The following is a 19,397-nucleotide window of genomic DNA, read 5'->3' as shown; positions in this document are numbered from 1 at the left end:
TATTTTTTCCTCATTTTCTGGTATCAAATTATTTTACCCTTGTATATGACCTTGTTTTAATATTGAGTTAATTGATTTCTAAAAGGGAACTTTTTCTATTGCAGTATATGCAATATTTCACAAGTACATTATGATATTAAGTGTTCATCCTGGGAGCCACAATTATCACACATTACTAACAAGATGTGTTGTGACGATTTAAAAGGTTGCCATGGTAACTCACCAGGGCCGTTGATCTGAGACGTGCTGCGACTGCGGCGGTTCCCGACGATGGCCACCACCCTCGCGCTCAGACTGGAGCGCCTCTTCTTGTTGCCCCCGCCCACCGTGCCCAGCGCCGTGTCTGATTGGCTGCCGTCCGTGCGCTCCTGGGTGTAGATCTCTCCGCTCACACTGGAGCTCTTCAGCATCTTACGGCCCACCGAACGCAGCTGCCGACTGGAGAGAAAAATACTGAGTGACCATGTGACCTGGTGGCATACAGAATGGATGTCTCTGTACTGTACCTTTAGCATTGAGGACAAGATGTGATACATAATGATGAATGGAACATTTCAAAGTGACTGAGGTGGAGGAATGGTATTTATTCACACAACGTGGAACAATAACAGATGAGTTTACACCTGGGACACAAAGGAGGGAAATTATGATAACAGACATGTAGCATATCCCAACACATAACTAAAACTTGTAACATGATTGTGATGTCACTTAACTCTCCAGATACATATATTTAGATCTTAAGAGACCATGCTGGTTATGGTTAAATGTTCTAACAGTCCAAAGCTGATTATCATATAATCTATAGCAGTGGTTCCCAACCTGGGGGGCGCGCCCAAGATCGCAGGGGGGGTGCCAGGCCTCAGATGATTTGAGGCCAAATATGATATTTAGACTTTTCTTTTTTTTTTTACATATAATTGTAAAGCAATACAAGGTTGGCACTAAAAGCCTTGTCTCTACATTACAATAAAAACAAAAAAAATAATTGATTAATTCATTTGAATAACAATTCAAGTTAGTAGCTAATAAAGGCAAAGACAAACATGTATAATTCTTTCTTTAATAGAAATGTTGCTTCTGCCCGTAAAGTGTCCAAACCAGGCTTGTCTGGATAAGCGCATTTTTAAAACATAGTTATTGTCCATGCCGGTTTCAGTTGGATCATTTGTCACAGTTGCTCCGATCAGGGGCCTCATTTATAAAGGGATATACACTCAAAAAATGGCGTACGCCAGTTTCTACGCAATGTTTGCGATTTATAAAATACTAACTTGAAGGGAAAACGTGCGGTCCTCCACACAAAACCCATGCGTATGCACAAAGCACAAAAGCGGGAGAGACGAGAAACTGCGACACCGNCAAAAGAGGATCCTTGGAGACAGAGTAGAGGAAACAGGAACTTCATATCCTTAGGAAAGAGGCAAAGCTGCTAACCATCTGTTTCATTACAAGATGCCCCTCAGGGGGCATCTTGTAATGAAACAGATGGTTAGCAGCTTTGCCTCTTTCCTAAGGATATGAAGTTCCTGTTTCCTCTACTCTGTCTCCAAGGATCCTCTTTTGTCAGACCAAACAAATTCGAAATTAAGGAGCGTGCTGAGTAGCCCTCTCTCAAATATATGCACCTCTGAGCTCCTGTGACACCTTATTAGATAGATTGCACCATGTGTTTTTATGAGCACAAGCACACTACTTGCTTTAATTTTGCACCACTTTGCATAAATCTACATACAATAGTTATTCATGTGAGTCCTTAGCTTCTTATATTACATGCACTTGATTATGCATGACCCCTTGTTATGTGCTTCTCTGTGTGTTTGTGACCGCCGCTGCCTGGGAATTGTTTGCCACGTCTTGTCTCTTGGCAACGATGCACCTGCAGAGGAAAGCTGTTGAGGGCTCAGTGTGTGTGGAGCGTTCAGTCATTGAGAGCCATCAATAATTGAGTTGGACTGGAACCATGCACCAGCTGGGGGTTGGCTTGCAGGATGGGACTGATCCTCCTAGGCGAGGTCTTGTTGTACCAAAACCTCCATGTTTTTCATGACTGTCCACTTTTTAAGCGCCAGATTTCAAATCCAGCAGTCATCTCACGCTCTTTCGAGGCAACAACACTACTGAGACATCAACAGCCAGCATCAAAATGTAGGATGAAGGGGTTTACAGTGTTGTTTTTTTTATGCCTGAGGCTATTTTTTCTGCAGCTCTGCCTCTAAACCAAAACATCGCTTTTGTCTGTTTAAAGCCAAAGTGTGTGTGTGTGTGTGTGTGTGTGTGTGTGTGTGTGTGTGTGTGTGTGTGTTGTGTGTGTGTGTGTGTGTGTGTGTGTGTGTGTGTGTGTGTGTGTGTGTGTGTGTGTGTGTGTGTGTGTGTGTGTGTGTGTGTGTGTGTGTGTGTGTGTGAGATATAATCTTTAAACAATGAGTTTACATTTATACAGTCGATATTTTTATTTATTTTTCCCATTTCCCCCCCTCCCGGTCCTAGCTAGTAAATTAACTAACTAAATAAAATAGATACATGTATAGGTTAAAGTAATGTAGAAGATAATATTAAAAGAAAATGTATAGATAAGGGAAAAAAATAATAGTAAGAGTAATACTTGTACCCATATACTCATATGTGTACCCACATATACACATACACATACGTGTGTGCACATACCCACACACATGTATACACATACCTACATACATACATACATACATACATGTATACAAAGACAGAACAAATAAATAAAAATAAATAAAAAATTAATATAACAAAAAAAAACATACACATATATATAAAGGGATAATCTAAAGCCTGTTTTGAAGCATTTGTGATACAACCAGTGGAAGATAACTCTCGGAAATGTCTGATTTAAGGGTGCAATCTGCATAAGGCAGGCTTCACATCCCTCCCTACCACTAGTGTCTGTGGCTCCTTCTAAGTGCTGCTGGTGTGTGTCTGGTCTGATGTAGCGTTGCCAGTCCATGTGTGTTAGTGGGAGAGAGATGGGGTTACACTGACAACCTGTTTGTTCCCCTGGTTAATTGATGATCAGAGGCTACCTAGTATGTGGGAGATTTGCACCGAGTTAATGTTAATCCCCTTTTTTGTATTTTTTTAAAGAGTTACAAAGAGCATTAAAAACAAAGCTATGTCTTCTTGCTATCCCTAGTCAGGTCGTTCAAAGGTCGTGTCCAACCAAAGAGTGATTTTTCCCAATAAGGATGTTTTATTTATATAAAAGTACAAGTCTGTGAACATAAAAATGGGGGATAAGGGAATAAGTTAACTACAAATCCCAGGGTGCATTTCTGCACAACAAATTCAATCACTGAGCTTAAAAATATGTGGATGAATTTACCACCATTCTTATTGGTTTCTACTTGATGGAAATGGTGGCTGAGGCTCATAGGTATTTTGTAATTGAGATTGAAATGGTAAGTTACAATTAGAAAAATGTTTATCAAAACATTTGAAATGCAATAAATAAATAATATTGAGAAACACTCCCAGAACCAACCTAGGGAAATTAACTGGTAAATCATGAGAAAAGCAAAAAAGAAACAAACTGAACAAGAATCCAACATTTTCACAGCACAAACATGTTTTTTCACTGATGACTGGCGAAATGTATCTAGCGATCCCTTGTGTGGGCTCTGGCCCCGTGTTGGGAACCTCAGCTGTGAATATATCAACATTAAATCATCTACTGTTTTAGATCAGACTTTAATTGAATCTACTTTGTAATCACATCAAGTAATTCTGCTAAGACTGCAGGGCAAGAGAGTCTTTCATTGTGGATGATTAAAACAAACAAGGATACAGCTGATGCAATTCACTCAAAGAACATATTCATATTCCCAATGATGTTATCTTTTGTTAATTATATATTTTTACGAGAACGGAGAGGGACTGAAATGTCCCAGAACGGGATTATCTACAAACTGTCCTGAAGGGAAAGAAATGAAACAAAATCTGTACAAAACTCATCTTCGTAATCTATCGCTGATAACTAAGGAATGTGCTGTGTGTGATCCCCGCTTTGTCTCACTGCTTCTGTGTGTGCGTCTGTAATGAGTGTGTAGGAGGATAAGAGAGGTTTCATGGGCAGGATGCGCCTCTTACACCTCCTTTTCAGCGAGAGAGCTACAGAGCGGTGTGGGCGCCGCTCCGGCTCTGCTCCCCTGCAGCCTGTCAGAAAGAGTTGTTAATGTGAGGAGGAGACTGTCTTTTTTGTTTTGACGATGTCTGAGCAAGCACACTGGCAGGGCCTCTTCTCCCAAACATGTTCTGACTGTCAGAATCTAGGGCAAGGAATCCGAGACAGGGTTTCTTCTTTTAAAGTTTCACATAATACAGACCAAATCATGTATTTGCAAGGTCGACGTTGCAATGTTTCCAGTCCTCCTCTGTGTCCTCAACTCGTGTGTGTGTGTGTGTGTGTGTGTGTGTGTGTGTGTGTGTGTGTGTGTGTGTGTGTGTGTGTGTGTGTGTGTGTGTGTGTGTGTGTGTGTGTGTGTGTGTGTGTGTGTGTGTGTGTGTGTGTGTGTGGGTGTGTGTGTGTGTGTGTGTGTGTGTGTGTGTGTGTGTGTGTGTGTGTGTGTGTGTGTGTGTGTGTGTGTGTGTAGGAGGGAGGATCTGATGGGAGCTACAACAAGGAGCAACTCAAACGCTGCAAGAATGAACTGCAGCAAGTCCACAATGAGTGAGGATTTGTTTGTTTATGTGGGGGGGGGGGGGTTGCCTTTAATCAAGTATTGTACTTAAGTATTAGGCATTAGAAAAGTGTATTTTTGACTTCACTACAATTATGTATCACTCACAGTTACTAGCTACTCACTAAATAGCACATGATATGCCAAATGATTTGATGTAGTACTCTACTACGTAGCTACACAATCATTTTAGCTCAACATGAAAAACTACAAGTTTAAAAGACTCTTAAAAATGTATTTGTTATGGATAAAAACTGAATAATACTATATATAATAATAATATAATACTGTGAGAAGAGATATTCTGCATAATACGTACTTTTAAAAGTACATGTTGCTTCTGAATGACTGGGTAACATTTTCAGTTCAGGACCATGGTATTTCCTTTAACTAAGTGTACGATCTGATTGCTTTTCCAATAGCTAGTTTGTTTATTTGTTTGTTTGTTTGTGTGTATGTGGGGGGGGTTTGCATGTAGAGTGTTTGCACTTAACAGCCAACAATAGTTTTCAGTTATCACTCATGTGGCTGCTTTGTCAAAGGATAATTTCACTATTACACGATTGATGGGCTTGTTAATGTGTTTGGCGTTACAATACTGATTGTGTGTGTGTGCGTATATAGACTTGCCAAGGAGCGCATGGCCAGAGAGGGGGCGGAGTCTCGTGTGCGGCTACAGGAAGATCAGCTGGCCGAGCTTCAGGAGGATCTGAGGAGGGTTTCAGAAAACTCTCCTCACTCAGACGCTCTGCAGACGGTACTGAGACTGCTGGACACAGAAAAACATGACCTCTCTTCTGTCTGTCTGTCTGTCTGTCTGACTGTCTGTCTGACTGTCTCTGTCTCTCACTGCAGGATGTGATGAGTCTGCAGGCCGACCTGTCGGAGGCGAACATGTTACGAAGGCGCCAGGAGGAGATTCTACACCAGCGGGAGCGGGAGCTGACGGCCCTGAAGGGGGCGCTGAAGGAGGAGGTGGAATGCCATGACACAGAGATGGAGGCTCTGAGGGAGCAGTACAGCCAGGACATGGACAACCTGAGGACCACCATGGAGCAGGTCACACAGGTGGGGGGCACTTGCATTTTGCTCATGTAGTCAAATACCCCAAAGTTGTAGCCCAAAACGTGTCATTGGGTTTGAACTGCAGTGCAGCAGTATTGAATCCCTGAGAGGCAGTCATTCCGTTTCTAAGTCAGATCTGAATAGTTTATAACAGCTTCAGCCACAACCAAAAGAGGTTGAGGAGATAATATTTCTAGGTTACTCTAAAGAAAGTTAATCTGTGAAGTTTGTTTTTCATAAAAAGATGAATCTATTTCAAATTTGCAATGTTGTACTATTTGTAGCACCGTTGAGAGATGGGAGAAGCTAGAGAAGAACATGTCTGGCATCCACAGATGATTTGTTTAGGAACTTAAAAAGATGATCCTGTCCCATCCTTTTTTTCCACCTGTATTTTCATTCATAAATATGCCAGAGAAAATGATTTGGATCAGACAGGAAATAGATGACTAGGATATTATTTTTTATTTCCCTCTTATTACTTCCTCTTGGGTCTTTTCTACAGCAGTGCTTCTGTAGTGAGAGTCAGGCTAAACTTATTAGTGGAAAGATTGAAATTGCTGAAGACAGATAAAGAGAGTCAAATTGTGCAGCTGTGAAAAAAGACTCAAGAGACTTTGAATATTTCATTAGCAAACATATTATATTATTTATCAAAAGTAAAATAAAGTCTGTCACTTAAACTCTTATCGGCAACCTTATAAAGGCTTTCAAATTCTGAAATATCTCTCAAGTATGTTCAGGTCTTTTGATAAGGGATGAGTCTAAAAGGTAGGTTCAATCAAACCAGCAAAGTGTTGGTTTAGTAACTCTGATGTCACTGGACCAGCACGAGTGGTTCAATAAAGTGAACAAAGAACAAGCAAGACACTCATAAATAGCTCTTAAAAAGAACGGCTCAGCTGCCCCTCTGTTTTATGTGTTTGTTTAGGTCCATTTCAGCAGTTTTCTTACCCTCCAGAAAGTTTTAAAGACACTGACTGTGAAAGAACGGAAAGATTCTGCACACAGTCGACCAATGCCAGGCACTTAAAAAATGTACAGAGTGAAAGACAGTATGCTGAGTTTTGTGTCTTTTTCAGCATTCGGTTTTGGTTGGAAATAGGAGTTGACCTCAGTTTTATTTATGAGCTTTTGATATTTTTCTGTCAGAATTCATCATAAACTTGCACATTGATATTTTCACTTTCTCTCATGTATTCATCATTATTTTTGCTTCACTGTCAAAGAAAGAGCCTGCAGATTACCGAGCAAATAACCAGGGAGGATTATAACCTCTTTGATGGCAACGGCAAAACCTTCAGTGTAGCAATCACAATGAAGAATTCTCAGTATTTATTGTTTGTTACACCATCGTCTTCTAATAGATAAAACATGCAGAGGATCTCTTTGTACTGATGTAGTGGAACAACAGTCAGCTTGCTCCTGTCAGGCTGTTTGTGCACCCTGCATCCGTTATTTAGCCGATATTAAATCGAGCTTTGATGTTGCATCCACCCCATTATACACCCCGTCTTTCTCTTGTCATTCCGTTTCATGTGTCAGCAAACTGTCAATGTTCAAATACAGAGTCAGGGTATCACAAGGTCAGGCTCAGCCCAGTGTGCAGAGGGAGAAAAGAGAATTTCTCTGCTTGTGATTGCAATGTGAAACTTTTCCAGTTGAGTTTCTATTGTGGAGTTTCTGCCAGTTGACTATTTTTGCAGTGATGTGGTGTAGAGGAAATATGAAGCATGTGTACGTATGTACAGGAATAGATCATTAGGCAGATTTTGGAAACAGTATCAGCAGTGTCAGGAAAAAAGTGTCATTCCGCCTGAAAGCTTGAAATAAGCAGACCGGTTGGCAGCTGCTTTTGATGTGTGCCGATTTATTTGGAGAGAGGAGGATTAAAATAGTTGGATCGCTGTTTGTGACGCCTGCTCCATCTTGTGCGATATTTGATGTTGTTATTTCTTACTGTGAGGTATATTTTATTAAAGTCTTTTGGGTTTTCCCTTCTCTGTAGTGTGTTTTTTATGTTTTGAGCATGTAATTAATTGGTCTGCAAAGGCTAAAATCCCAAAGTTCCCTCATGAGGAAGTTTTTCCTCTTTGTTTACTTCCTTGACATAGTGACATCATTATGTAACCCTCGCACTTCTATTGGCTAGCACAACAACACATTGTACGTCAAGGCTAAGGGCGTGACATTTCTTAGCGGTTGACCAATCACAACAGAGCCGGCCAGCTAACCAATCAGAGCAGACTGGGCTCTGGTTTCAGACAGAGGGTGAAAAGAGGTGCTTTTTGAACATTAAAGCATGTAAACATGTCACAGGACAAGTACAAGATACAAATATGAACCTGAAGATTAGCATAAAAGGGCCCTTTTTAAAAGTTGAAGACATAAGGCATGAAACCAAAGATGTCTGTTCTTTGAGGAATACATTACCTTGTCTTATATGAGTCACATTATAATTGTTTGTGCGTTTGTCTGCCCCCATGTTTCAGTCCCAGGAGCAGATAGAAGAGGAAAGGGAGAGGGTAAACACCTCCATGTTTACGCTGGAGCAAGAACTGGACAACTGCAGAGATCAGGAAGAGCAGTGGAAGAATCAGCTGGACGCCTCGACACGGGATCTGCAAACCACCAGAGAAGAGTTAGTGTTTAAAGGCTTTTCTAAACTGCATGAATCGATTGTGAGCTTGTTACATATATTTGTATGTATCTTACTTCAAAGGATTAAGAAACAAAAACTATGCAGAAGAATAAAGTAATGTGCAAAGACCATGAGATGTGTGGATAAATCAAAGCATTTAAAGCCTGCAGATAGAAACTTATATTTCTAAGATATCAAAGCTGATTATGGAGGCATAACATTGCTTTTCATTCATAAAAAGAGATACAACCAGCTGCAGAAAGGCTACTGCAAGGATTATATGTCCAGCTGCTCTTTAGTCAAGCATCAAACACCCTTACGTTGCTTTACACTTTTACAAACAAATGTGCTTAATGAAACGTTGTATATAATATTATGTGGACATACTGAATATACTGTTCTCTGTTGGTTCAGTCTTCTCTTGAGTTATCTTTTAATGCATGCACTCTTTCACTTGACTCTTCCTCGGGCAGGAGCGGGATGCCCATCAGCAGTCGAATGTGAGAGCGACAGTCAGTCTCACTGTGTTTGGTTTGAACACTTTAGCCTAGTTTCAAATAAGCAAATCTGAACTTGACATATGTTCCCTGAAAGTCACATATCCGAGTGGATTTTGTATCTGATGATTTTGATCATTAGATCAGTTAACCGTCTATTAACAGTAATCCAGTGATAATAAACCCGATGAACTAAATCACTCAACATACTCACATAACAAATCAACATGCAGAAATCCCCTTGATTGATTGTGTCTTAATGAAGTTAAATGTATCAATCATTGTTTTTCAATCTTTATACATTTTCTGATTTAAATGCTTATTAACATGCATATCAATATAAGTAGTAATGCTACAATGTAAGTCAAACAAAAGTCAGATTGTGGATGTGGTGATGTTTATAGTGTGGTAGTTTTATCCCCTTGTGCTTTGTTAGACATTAGTAACTGCTATCTTTGGTGTGGGCACATGTGTGCTTATGGCCTTGCAGAGTGTGTGTGTCGGTGTGTGTAGAGTTTATAGAGCTTCAGTTATCTCTGTGTGTTCTTCAACATCTGCTTTCTTTCTGCAGGCTGCTGAAATCCCAACTGGAGAAGGATGAATTTGAGGGGGAGTTGAAAGCTCATCGGGACTCGCTGAAGAAACAAATGCCTGCCTCTGACGATAACTTAGCAGAGGTAATTCACACGTCCGTCACCGGGCAGATTACTCTCACTGTATGGGGGAAAGACAGCGGTTCATCTCTTCTGTTTAACAGCGTGATTAGAGTTTTTTTGTGGCTGAAGCTGTTATAATTTCATTCAGCATTGCTGCACACACAAATGATCACTTCCCACCGGGGTTGGAAGAAGTACTCGGGTCCTTTACTTAAGTAAAAGTACAAATACTATGGTCTTATAATACTCCACTGGAAGTAAAAGTCCTGATTTAATGGAATGAAAATGTTACTTAAGTAAAAGTACAAAATGATTAGCATCAAAACATACTTAGAGTACAAAAAGTAAAAATACTCAATCTGCACAATGGCCCAGTACCATTACAGAAGTATAATCAGCTAAATGTAAAAGACAAAGTATTCATTATGCCGAATGGATATATCCACAGTATTTTATTACAATGGCTATTATATGATCCTGTTTTTCTATATGCTGGAGAGCATTTTAATAATGTAGTCAGATACTAGAAATACTGTGGAGATTAGTAGTACAGTACTGCATTATACCATGTCAGCAAATCATGTGTTTCTATATTTACATGGTAACTGTGGGTGTTAAATAAATGTAGTGGAGTTTCAAAGTGCACTTTTTGCCTGAAATGTTGCGCAGTATATGTATGAAGTAGCAGTAAATAGAAATACTAAAGTAAATTACAAACACATCAAAAAAAGAATGAATGAGTACAACAACAGTTAAGTCTTAATTACAATACATGAGTAAATATACTTGGTTACTTTCCACCACTGCTTGCCACATACTTTTATAAACACATTGTTATGCACCCTCGGCACATTCCTCTTACTCTCTCACATACACGCACGCACGCACGCACGCACGCACGCACGCACGCACGCACACACACACACACACACACTCACATTATTCATCTTTGATTGCTTATCCGAAGGAGCTCCGGCGTTGCCATGATGATCTGAAGCGCGCTCGCACCGATCTGGACAAGCAAAAGAGCGAGTTAGACGCGAAGAGAGAGGCACTTGAAGCCCTGAAGAAGGCGAGTGGAGACAAAGAGGCCGAGCTCCTGTCTGAACTCAGAAAGTTGAAGGAGCAGTCGCAGAAAGACAAGGCCGAGCTGGAAAAGGCGAAGGAGGTAAGGCAGTCCATAGAAAATAATGACTTTCGTGATGCAACAGATTACATTGAAATGGATTCTATGTATGAGTAGCGGTTTCATATAGGTGACTATCACAATTTGAATTGAAAGTTTGGGTGTTGTATGCACATTATGTCAATTCTCCATCTTTCTCTCTCAATCCGCTCCATCTGCAGTCGTCCGTCGGGTCTTCAGGAAAGACCGTGGTGGACTACGGCACCAACCTCGAGCTCCAGGAAACAAACACTCGCCTCAGAGAGAGGCTGGCCCGCATGGTACTGCTCAAAACATATAAAAGCAGACACAGCTGTACACACACATGCATGCAAAATTATGTAAACTGAAATACTGTTCAAGAACAAAAGATATGGCCGCCCACGCAGACTCTATTTCCAACCGAGAAGAACATTAGATACAAAGAAAAAACTCAAGAACATGTAAGCCCTGAAAATAATCCCTTCGAGATACATTTGCATAAGATGCGCTTTGTGCTCCTTCTGCGTTGGAACTGGTATTATAGCTGTTTTAAGCGCTATAATCTTTTTACCTTAGATGTGAAATGATCATGTGACCAGCATAGTCATACACAAATCTGTGTAGGGGCGAAATCATAACAAACCTACATATGTTGAGGATATGGAGTATGTTTTTGTATGGAGTTTGTTTGCAGTTATGAAAGGAAAAACTGTTTTTTAATATGAAAATATTTACTTTATCTGTTGCCATGATACCTATTTTAAATGTCAAACTGGTGTAACACTACAGCGCGATGGGAAATTATAAAATACTGGAAAAATATGGATCAGTTTGCTGTGCTAATATGACTCAAGAAGACACGTAAATACGCACACACAAAATGCCATTGACCTACAGTATGGTAGCTACAAACACAAATGAGTCCATATGCATTAGCTCCATGTTCACCTGTGTTTTTCGTCCCATTTGTCAGACGAGGCTTCACTCCAGCGCTCCCCGGAGCCCCGAGACCGAGGAGGCGGTGGACGCTCTGGAGGACGAGAACCGCTCCCTGAAGACTCAGCTGGAGGAGGCCAGGAGAGGAGTCACCCGCCTGGGCAAGGAGAGGGACGAGCTAACCCGGCGGGTGGAGGACAGAGACATGGAGAGGGAGGCGCTGAGGAGGGGCAAGACGGACCTGGAGGAGCAGAAGAGGCTGCTGGACCGAGCCCTGGAGAAGATCAGCAAAGAGGTGTTTATCAGATTCAGAATGATGTCTTGTTTTAGTTTGTGTTTGAGATGTTGTCATTCACCGTCGTTCCTCCACTTCAGATGGAGATAATGATGGGAGATTCTCGTCAGTCGGTGGCCGCCCTGCAGTCACAGCTGGAAGACTACAGGGAGCGCACGAGGAAGGATCTGATGGAAGCCCAGAGAAACTGCAAGGACCGGCTGGCTGAGCTGCAGAGGGCTCAGAGCAGCCTCAAGGCCCAGCAGGAGGAGGTGAGGACACATGGGGGGAAGATCAAACTCAAAACTCCTGAAAGGAAAAAAGTTTTTAGTTCATACATTTTCTGGAATACAAGTTAAAAAGGTATCTTTAAGCTTTCCTTTTCTTGTTAAAGCCTTTCATAAGCCTTTTTAGCCTTGCTAGCGGCAGGAAAGGCGGGTTGGTCCAGACTGTAATGTCTCAAGAACCTTTGGATATCTTTGCAAAATGTTTACAGAATTGTAGATGTTACATTTTCCTGACCACTTTAACAACATCTTATCAAAGATTGACATTAAAGTTGATGGTTGTTCTTTATTGATTTCTTACCAAGTAATGCAATGGGTAAACACTTGCATTTATAGGCGTAATAAGTATGTAAATATGTATTCCTCATACTCTCAGTGTGAGAGTGTATATCACTTTTTGGATTCAGCAGTTCTATCTTTGGACAGCTCTTAGGTGGCCACAATTTTCACCCTAGGAGGCGGACATTTGGCATAGAGGTCAAGTGTTTTTGAGGTTGTTTGTGTGTGAATGCATAAACTTGTGGATGCATTTTTACAAATCATCACATCTATAGCAAATGAGTGTTTGTACAGTGTAACAGGGCAGTATGAAAAAAGAGAATGCATGCCCAGCAAACTATACCTTTAAAATCCATGCATAATGTTCCTCTGCACCTTGATTTCAGATTTCCCGCCTAAAGAAGGATCTGCTGGTGTGCAGCGAGGAGAGAGACAGCGCCCAGTTGGAGAGAGATCTCCTTAACAACAGGCTCAAACACGTGGAGAGTGATGTAGAATCAGAGAAGAGCACACACACTGACCGCACCAGGGAGATCAGGGGCCTAGAGGTGAGGCTTAGAGGTCATGAAAGTCGGGATTGAAGTAAATTAGGGACATGGTGATATGTCAGCAAATGTAGTACAGATCAAGCTTCGAATAGAGGCAGATTGAGATGTATTTATCTATTTATCCGTGCGTGTGTTCACAGGATAAAATCAAGTCAATGGAGATTGAACTGGATGAGGAGAGGACGAGCGTGGAGCTTCTGAACGATCGCATCACACGTAGCAGAGATCAGGTACAAAGTATTTGAATACACATGCAAATAAGCGGGAGGCATTTCTGTGTAATCATTGAACAGGTTTGCTTACTCTGCCTCGACACTCTCTCCTCTCAGGTGGACCAGCTTCGCTCAGAGCTCATGCAGGAGCGCTCAGCACGAAACGACCTGGAGATGGACAAGAGCACACTCGAAAGACAGGTACTGTTTCTGTGATTCAGTGCCGACACATCTCATACCGTACACACAACTTATTCACCTCACTGTCCCTCTCCCCTCCCAGCTGAAAGAGTTGAAGTCCCGCGTGGCGGACATGGAGGGACAGACCCGGCCCTCACCTGGACTCAGCCTGCTGGAAAACAAAATTCAAGAATTGGAAGAGAGACTACGCAGTGAAGAAAGGTAGAAAATCAGGGTGTAATGAGACAAAGTCATAACTTATAGTACATTAACTGAAACGCTATTATTAAGCAACTGTGCCTAGAACGACAAATAAAATCTGAGATATTGTGTCATTATACTATATTCTTTGTTTTATGATGTGCTTTCTGTGTGTCTTCACGCAGAGAGAAGGCCAGCATCCAGGCCTCTCAGAGACGGATGGAGAGAAAACTGAAAGAGCTAAACGCCATATTGGACCAGGAGAGAAGCCAGCACGTAGAGCAGAGAGATCAGGTAAACATCCAAATTATCTTTAGGGTTTGTGTTTGATGGTTTAACACTCAATTCTGATGCTTAAATCCTGATCCAACCGATCAACGGAATAACCCGAGGTTTGGACGAGAATATGTGAGACGTTTTCAAGTGGTAAAAGTACAATAAAATGTAGAAGAAGTAGTTAGTTAAATGAAAGTAAAACATGTAGATATAACCAGACACAAACAGTAAAGCAAAAATCAGGTGGACATAAAAATGAGGGTATGTTTGGATTTTAGTTTAAAATTAGCTAAAGGTTGTTAGAACTTCTTCTTTTCATCTAACTCTGAGGAACAAGGCTAATAAAAAAAAAAGTATTTTCTGAATGTCAGACAGCTGAAAATAACTGGCTTGAAGATACTTTCCTGTGGATGTTTCCAGACTGTGTTTGTACTAATTAACCATCTCAAGTTCAATTATGAAGTGATTGACCTACACCACTTGTTTAATCATTAACACAGTTCAAACAGTGCTTGATTACATGTACCTATTTCACAAAACACTAATCTCATTCGTGCTCCTCCTCCTGACCCGCACACAAACTCACTCAGTCCCCACCACGCTCCCCCACCTCCCTCTCCCTATAATGTTCCTGCTGCCCCAGCTTCTTTATATATAACCATAACCCCTACAAACCCACACACCTGCCTACACCTCCTCTCCCTCGCGTCTCCAGCTGTTGCCTCCTGTGTTCCCCTCTAACCCCCTTGCCTCTCCCTCTCCGTCTCCAGCTGTCTCTGCGTGTGAAGGCCTTGAAGCGGCAGGTGGACGAGAGCGAGGGAGAGGTGGAGCGATTGGAGGGAGTGCGGCGGAAGGTTCTCCGGGACCTAGAGGAGCAGCAGGAGCTTCAGGAGGCAATGCGTGCCAAAGTCTCAGCCCTGGAGACTGAACTAAAGTAAGGATGTGATGAAATAATGTTGATTTTCCACATACAATATGAGAATTATTAACTGTCAGCTTTTGACTATATCAAAACCATGTGTCTTCTTTACACTAGGTGGCACTCTCTAGTAACTAGCTGCACACGTGTCTGTTTTCACTGAGCTGAAGTGTAAGAAAGTATAAGAACTGAGTCTCTTTCTGACGTTTGCAGGCGGAAGTCACAGAAAACGCATCGCACCGCTCTGGGCTCCTCCACTTTAAGCTCTGAGGATGAGGACGGTTTCTATGACACCAACATCACCTCCCTCCTCAACGAGAGCAACCTACAGACCAGCAACTGCTAGAGGGAGATACATTAAAAAGACCTATAAAAAGATCTTTTTTTTTTCTCTTCAGTGCAAACACTTGTGAGATTGTTATCAGAGAGAGGAACTCAGGTTATCAAGGGGTGTGAAGAACTCGGTTGCCATGCACTACAAATTTGCCTTGCAGTTCTTCTTGGGGTTTATTTTTAGTACAGCAGTCCAACAGAGAGAGGTTGTCAGGATAATTAGATTGCATTGTATGAGCCTTCAGCTGTGGTTATGATTGCTGTCATGTTTTCTCTGTCTTGAGATCTTCTGTTATGTTGAGAGGATGAATTACAGGTAGTTATAAATACAAGGTTTTACTTCCAATTGAATCTCTTCAGAAAGACTCTCTGCTGTGTGTATGTACTGTAAACTACTGTTGTAGCATATTACTGTAGCATGGTTTATATTCACTAAACTAGCAAATTCAAACGATTTAAACCAAAAAAATTACTTTATAAGATATTATGTCTTTCCTGCTGCTCCAGTCAGATATCTGTGTTTGCTTGTGCATGATAAGTTACATCTGTCAGTGTTTCTTCGTGTATTGAAAGTGACTTTATGTTTTTGTTTTTTTTACGTTGAATGTGACAAGGGGCCATCTAAACTGAGCCTATATTTTTACACTGTAAGAGCTTACCTGTTACTCAAGACAATCAAATATGCGTACAGTAGCACTGTGTATCCAGAGATGAATCTTTTCTCTATGAACCTTTGTACTTTGACCACTGTATTTCTGATGTGGGTTTATATATTGTTGAGCTTTATTCATGTGCATGTTTTCACTCAAATGCCTTAAAAAGTAGATTCATATCTATGTTGTCTCTGCATGTATTCTGTGTAAATGCTGCTGCTGTAATGGTTTAAATAGTATTTCATATGCTTGCCTGCGCTTGCATCTTCTGTACATTCCTCTTGAAATAATCATTTGCTTAGATTTGAAAGCGTTGCACATTTCTCTTTAATGCACCCGGCTTTTATGAATGTATATTTGAATATCCAAATTACATTTTTATGGTGTTAAAACATTTGTAACATGCCACTTTTAAAATTCGTAATTGGGCAATTGTAAGTAAGTTGCTAATAGGCTTTTTTAAATGTAGAAATATGGTTATTATGCTGCATTTTTAAAGATATTCTAAGTAGCCTACATTTTGGATTGTGTGTACATCAAAAAAGGTATTATGTATTTAGCCTAATTTCCTTAACCTCTAATCTTTTTAAATTAATGTTAGGCACCATATTTATAAAAGTAGATCCCCGCCTAAATGAATCTGAAACGAATATGAGACTATATAAATGATATTGCATAATATGTGAGGCAATTTAAGTGTAGCCACACAATTGTTAAGTCATTTAACCCTCCTCTTTTATTATTTTTTATCCCACTGCAGCTCAACATTAAACCACATTTTATACTTAAAAGTAAAGAGTAAAAATATCCACTTCACTTGACTTATAAACATGAGTCCTGATTATAGCAACAACAAGTTATCAATTGCTTATGATGGCACCTGATTTTTAATTTAAATACAGACTAGAGACTACTGACTTTATCCTTTACCCTTATGGAATGTGTCCAGTTTTTATTCATCATAATATTACTTTTACATTGTTTGATTTCTGCAGTGCTGTCTGAGCCTGAATATGAATGTAGTTCATCTCAAAGGTGGCTGTCTTTATTTCCTTTTGATGATTCAGTGATTCAAAACAGAAATGTGTTCTTTCCTTCCTCGTTCAAACGCAGTCGCATTTTATTTTGTATTGCTTTGAATTCTAAGCCAATGAGGAAGTAAGCCCCTCAAGCCATCAAGACCCCCGGGGTGTAGCCATTGAATCATTGATCCACGCCTGCTTTGTGGATGTGTCTCCGATCATGGAGGCGTGCCAGTGAGCGGCAGGCCTGAACTCAATATCAATTAATTCACCACTCATCCTCACTTCCGTCCATGAAACCTGCACTACACCTTTTATACCTCTCAGTTTAAGACCAGATTCAACGTTAGTGCGTATTCTTCCTCATAACTATATAGAAAGTCACAAGATAAAGAACAGACGTCTTTACATCTATGACTGTTTGACATTTCCCACATTCCAATAAGAACGGTTATGGGCCGATTCATAGTGCTAATTCTTGTTTATGTCTTGTAATAAAAGCGGTGAAGAAAACATGGTTTTCGCTCATAAACTAGGCTCTGTATTTGCAGGAAGAGACCCGTTTAAAATACAAATGACCCTGAGGCCAGTTCACACGAGATACAGAGAATATAGAGAATACAAGATCAAGGCGGTCCTCTCTCCTGCTGCTCTGAAGGTTCCTCCCCACTGCTAACCAATTCAGCAACCCTCCCTGATGCTTTACTAACTCAAAGAGAACATACATAAAAACATACATACAGACAGACAGAGAGGCAGACAGACTGTTCGTACTAAAACTGAAAGTCATACCATGTATTTTACCTGCAGACTGTAGTGCTATTTTCACTACAGTATAACCATCATCAACCTTTTTGATTGCTCATTATGGTCAGTTGCTAGTGTACTAAGCATTCGACTTTCCACATTTCTGCAAGCGCCGTCTTGAGCACTTAAAAACACTTGAAAAAAGAAGAGTGGGATGGTGAGTAATTAGTACTGGTCTGCTTGAAAAGTCTTAGGAACGAGTCTCAACTAAAGTCAGGCACGTGTTATTCTGACTGACTTCCCGCCTCAGAGACAGAGTCTGTAATCCTTGGTTGTTTTCCTGTAATTACAGAAGACATCAATCTGTAATCATGACATCACCCCAGCCAACTGTCCCATTGATTACCTTGACTAACCTTCCCTTCTGTCTTTCCCAGGGTAAGAACTTTACTTTCCTCTTTGTTTCTATATTTTCAATGTTATCTCCGTACATTTCCATCTGGGAATCCAAGTGGCTAATCAGATCCACATGTGTAGTTTAGTGCAGGCAATCAAAGATAGAGCTTCTCTGTAGCTCATCATATACAGTGGGGGGGAAAAGTATTTAGTCAGCCACCAATTGTGCAAGTTCTCCCACTTAAAAAGATGAGAGGCCTGTAATTTTCATCCTAGGTATACCTCAACTATGAGAGACAAAATGTGAAAAAAATATCCAGAAAATCACATTGTCTGATTTTTAAATAATTTATTTGCAAATTATGGTGGAAAATAAGTATTTGGTCACCTACAAACAAACAAGATTTCTGTCTCTCATAGACCTGTAACTTCTTCTTTAAGAGCCTCCTCTGTCCTCTACTTGTTAACTGTANTTTCCTGCAGGACGTCGCTGGGTCTTTTGCTCCGGTCCCTACTATTCAGCACGTTACTCAAGTGTGCCGGGTTCCCGTGGAGCTCCTCTTGGCGGGGCACGTATTCATCCGGCACGACGCGCACAGCTACAACCCCCTTACGATGGACCTTTCCGGGTTTTGGAGCACGGGGACAAGCACCTGGTGGTCAACCTGGGTGGCAAAACCGAGCACGTCTCGGTGGACCGGGTGAAGGCTGCTCAACTGGACTTAGACCAGCCGGTGGTGCTGGCTCGACTTCCGCGACGGGGATGCCCCCCAGCTGTGACCCCTATCACGGGTTNTAAGAGGAAGCTGCACATATAACAACAAGTCCTCCAACTCAAACGACTAAATGGGCCGATTGTTCAGGCCCTTATTACGACCAAATGGGCCGATTGTTCAGGCCCTTATTACGACCAAATGGGCCGATTGGTCAGGCCCTTATTACGACCAAATGGGCCGATTGTTCAGGCCCTTATTACGACCAAATGGGCCGATTGTTCAAGCGCTCAATACGTCCTATAATTACGTTATCGCCCTCTCGTGCTCCCGTTGAATGCAAACGTTACAGATGGTCGTTTATTATTTATTTATTCAGTCGATATGTAGGATCTATAGTTTGATAGATATTACGAAGATGATTTGAGGTATGCGGCAGCCTCCATGTAAAGTTACGGGTTGAAAACATTATTTCCGGTCTCAAAGTTTTCATAATAAAACCAATGATCAAATGATTTAACAGTGATATCTGCAGTACTCATCAACTAAAAAACATCAGTTTATCCTAGTTAATTACACGACATTTATTGGTTTAAATTGTGTACTGTAGAGCCGAGGAATTAGAGTCGGAGGCGGTGTGCTCAGTATGGAACTCCACACTTTATTAACACGAAACATTCAGACAGGTAAGACATTAGCTTGTCAC

General features: G+C 41.0%; 1 protein-coding gene across 1 annotated transcript in view; it reads left to right on the top strand.

Annotated features, from left to right (window-relative positions):
• Positions 1–16,365, top strand: part of cgnb (cingulin b) — a 32,650-nt gene extending 16,285 nt beyond the window's left edge. The window contains exons 6-22 of the mRNA XM_010770819.1: positions 4,623–4,699; positions 5,334–5,466; positions 5,565–5,777; positions 8,267–8,415; positions 8,889–8,915; positions 9,484–9,589; positions 10,536–10,736; positions 10,916–11,014; positions 11,689–11,946; positions 12,027–12,197; positions 12,878–13,039; positions 13,180–13,269; positions 13,369–13,452; positions 13,535–13,653; positions 13,818–13,926; positions 14,679–14,842; positions 15,041–16,365. Of these exons, the coding sequence (XP_010769121.1) occupies positions 4,623–4,699; positions 5,334–5,466; positions 5,565–5,777; positions 8,267–8,415; positions 8,889–8,915; positions 9,484–9,589; positions 10,536–10,736; positions 10,916–11,014; positions 11,689–11,946; positions 12,027–12,197; positions 12,878–13,039; positions 13,180–13,269; positions 13,369–13,452; positions 13,535–13,653; positions 13,818–13,926; positions 14,679–14,842; positions 15,041–15,173 (2,295 nt within the window). The 3' untranslated portion in view covers positions 15,174–16,365. The remainder of the gene's footprint in view (positions 1–4,622; positions 4,700–5,333; positions 5,467–5,564; positions 5,778–8,266; positions 8,416–8,888; positions 8,916–9,483; positions 9,590–10,535; positions 10,737–10,915; positions 11,015–11,688; positions 11,947–12,026; positions 12,198–12,877; positions 13,040–13,179; positions 13,270–13,368; positions 13,453–13,534; positions 13,654–13,817; positions 13,927–14,678; positions 14,843–15,040) is intronic.
• The last annotated feature ends 3,032 nt before the right edge of the window (positions 16,366–19,397 follow it).

The sequence above is a fragment of the Notothenia coriiceps genome, unplaced genomic scaffold, assembly GCF_000735185.1.
Source record: "Notothenia coriiceps isolate Sejong01 unplaced genomic scaffold, NC01 NC01_scaffold00000339, whole genome shotgun sequence".
Lineage (NCBI taxonomy): Eukaryota > Metazoa > Chordata > Actinopteri > Perciformes > Nototheniidae > Notothenia > Notothenia coriiceps.
This window is presented reverse-complemented; position numbering and strand designations above follow the sequence as displayed.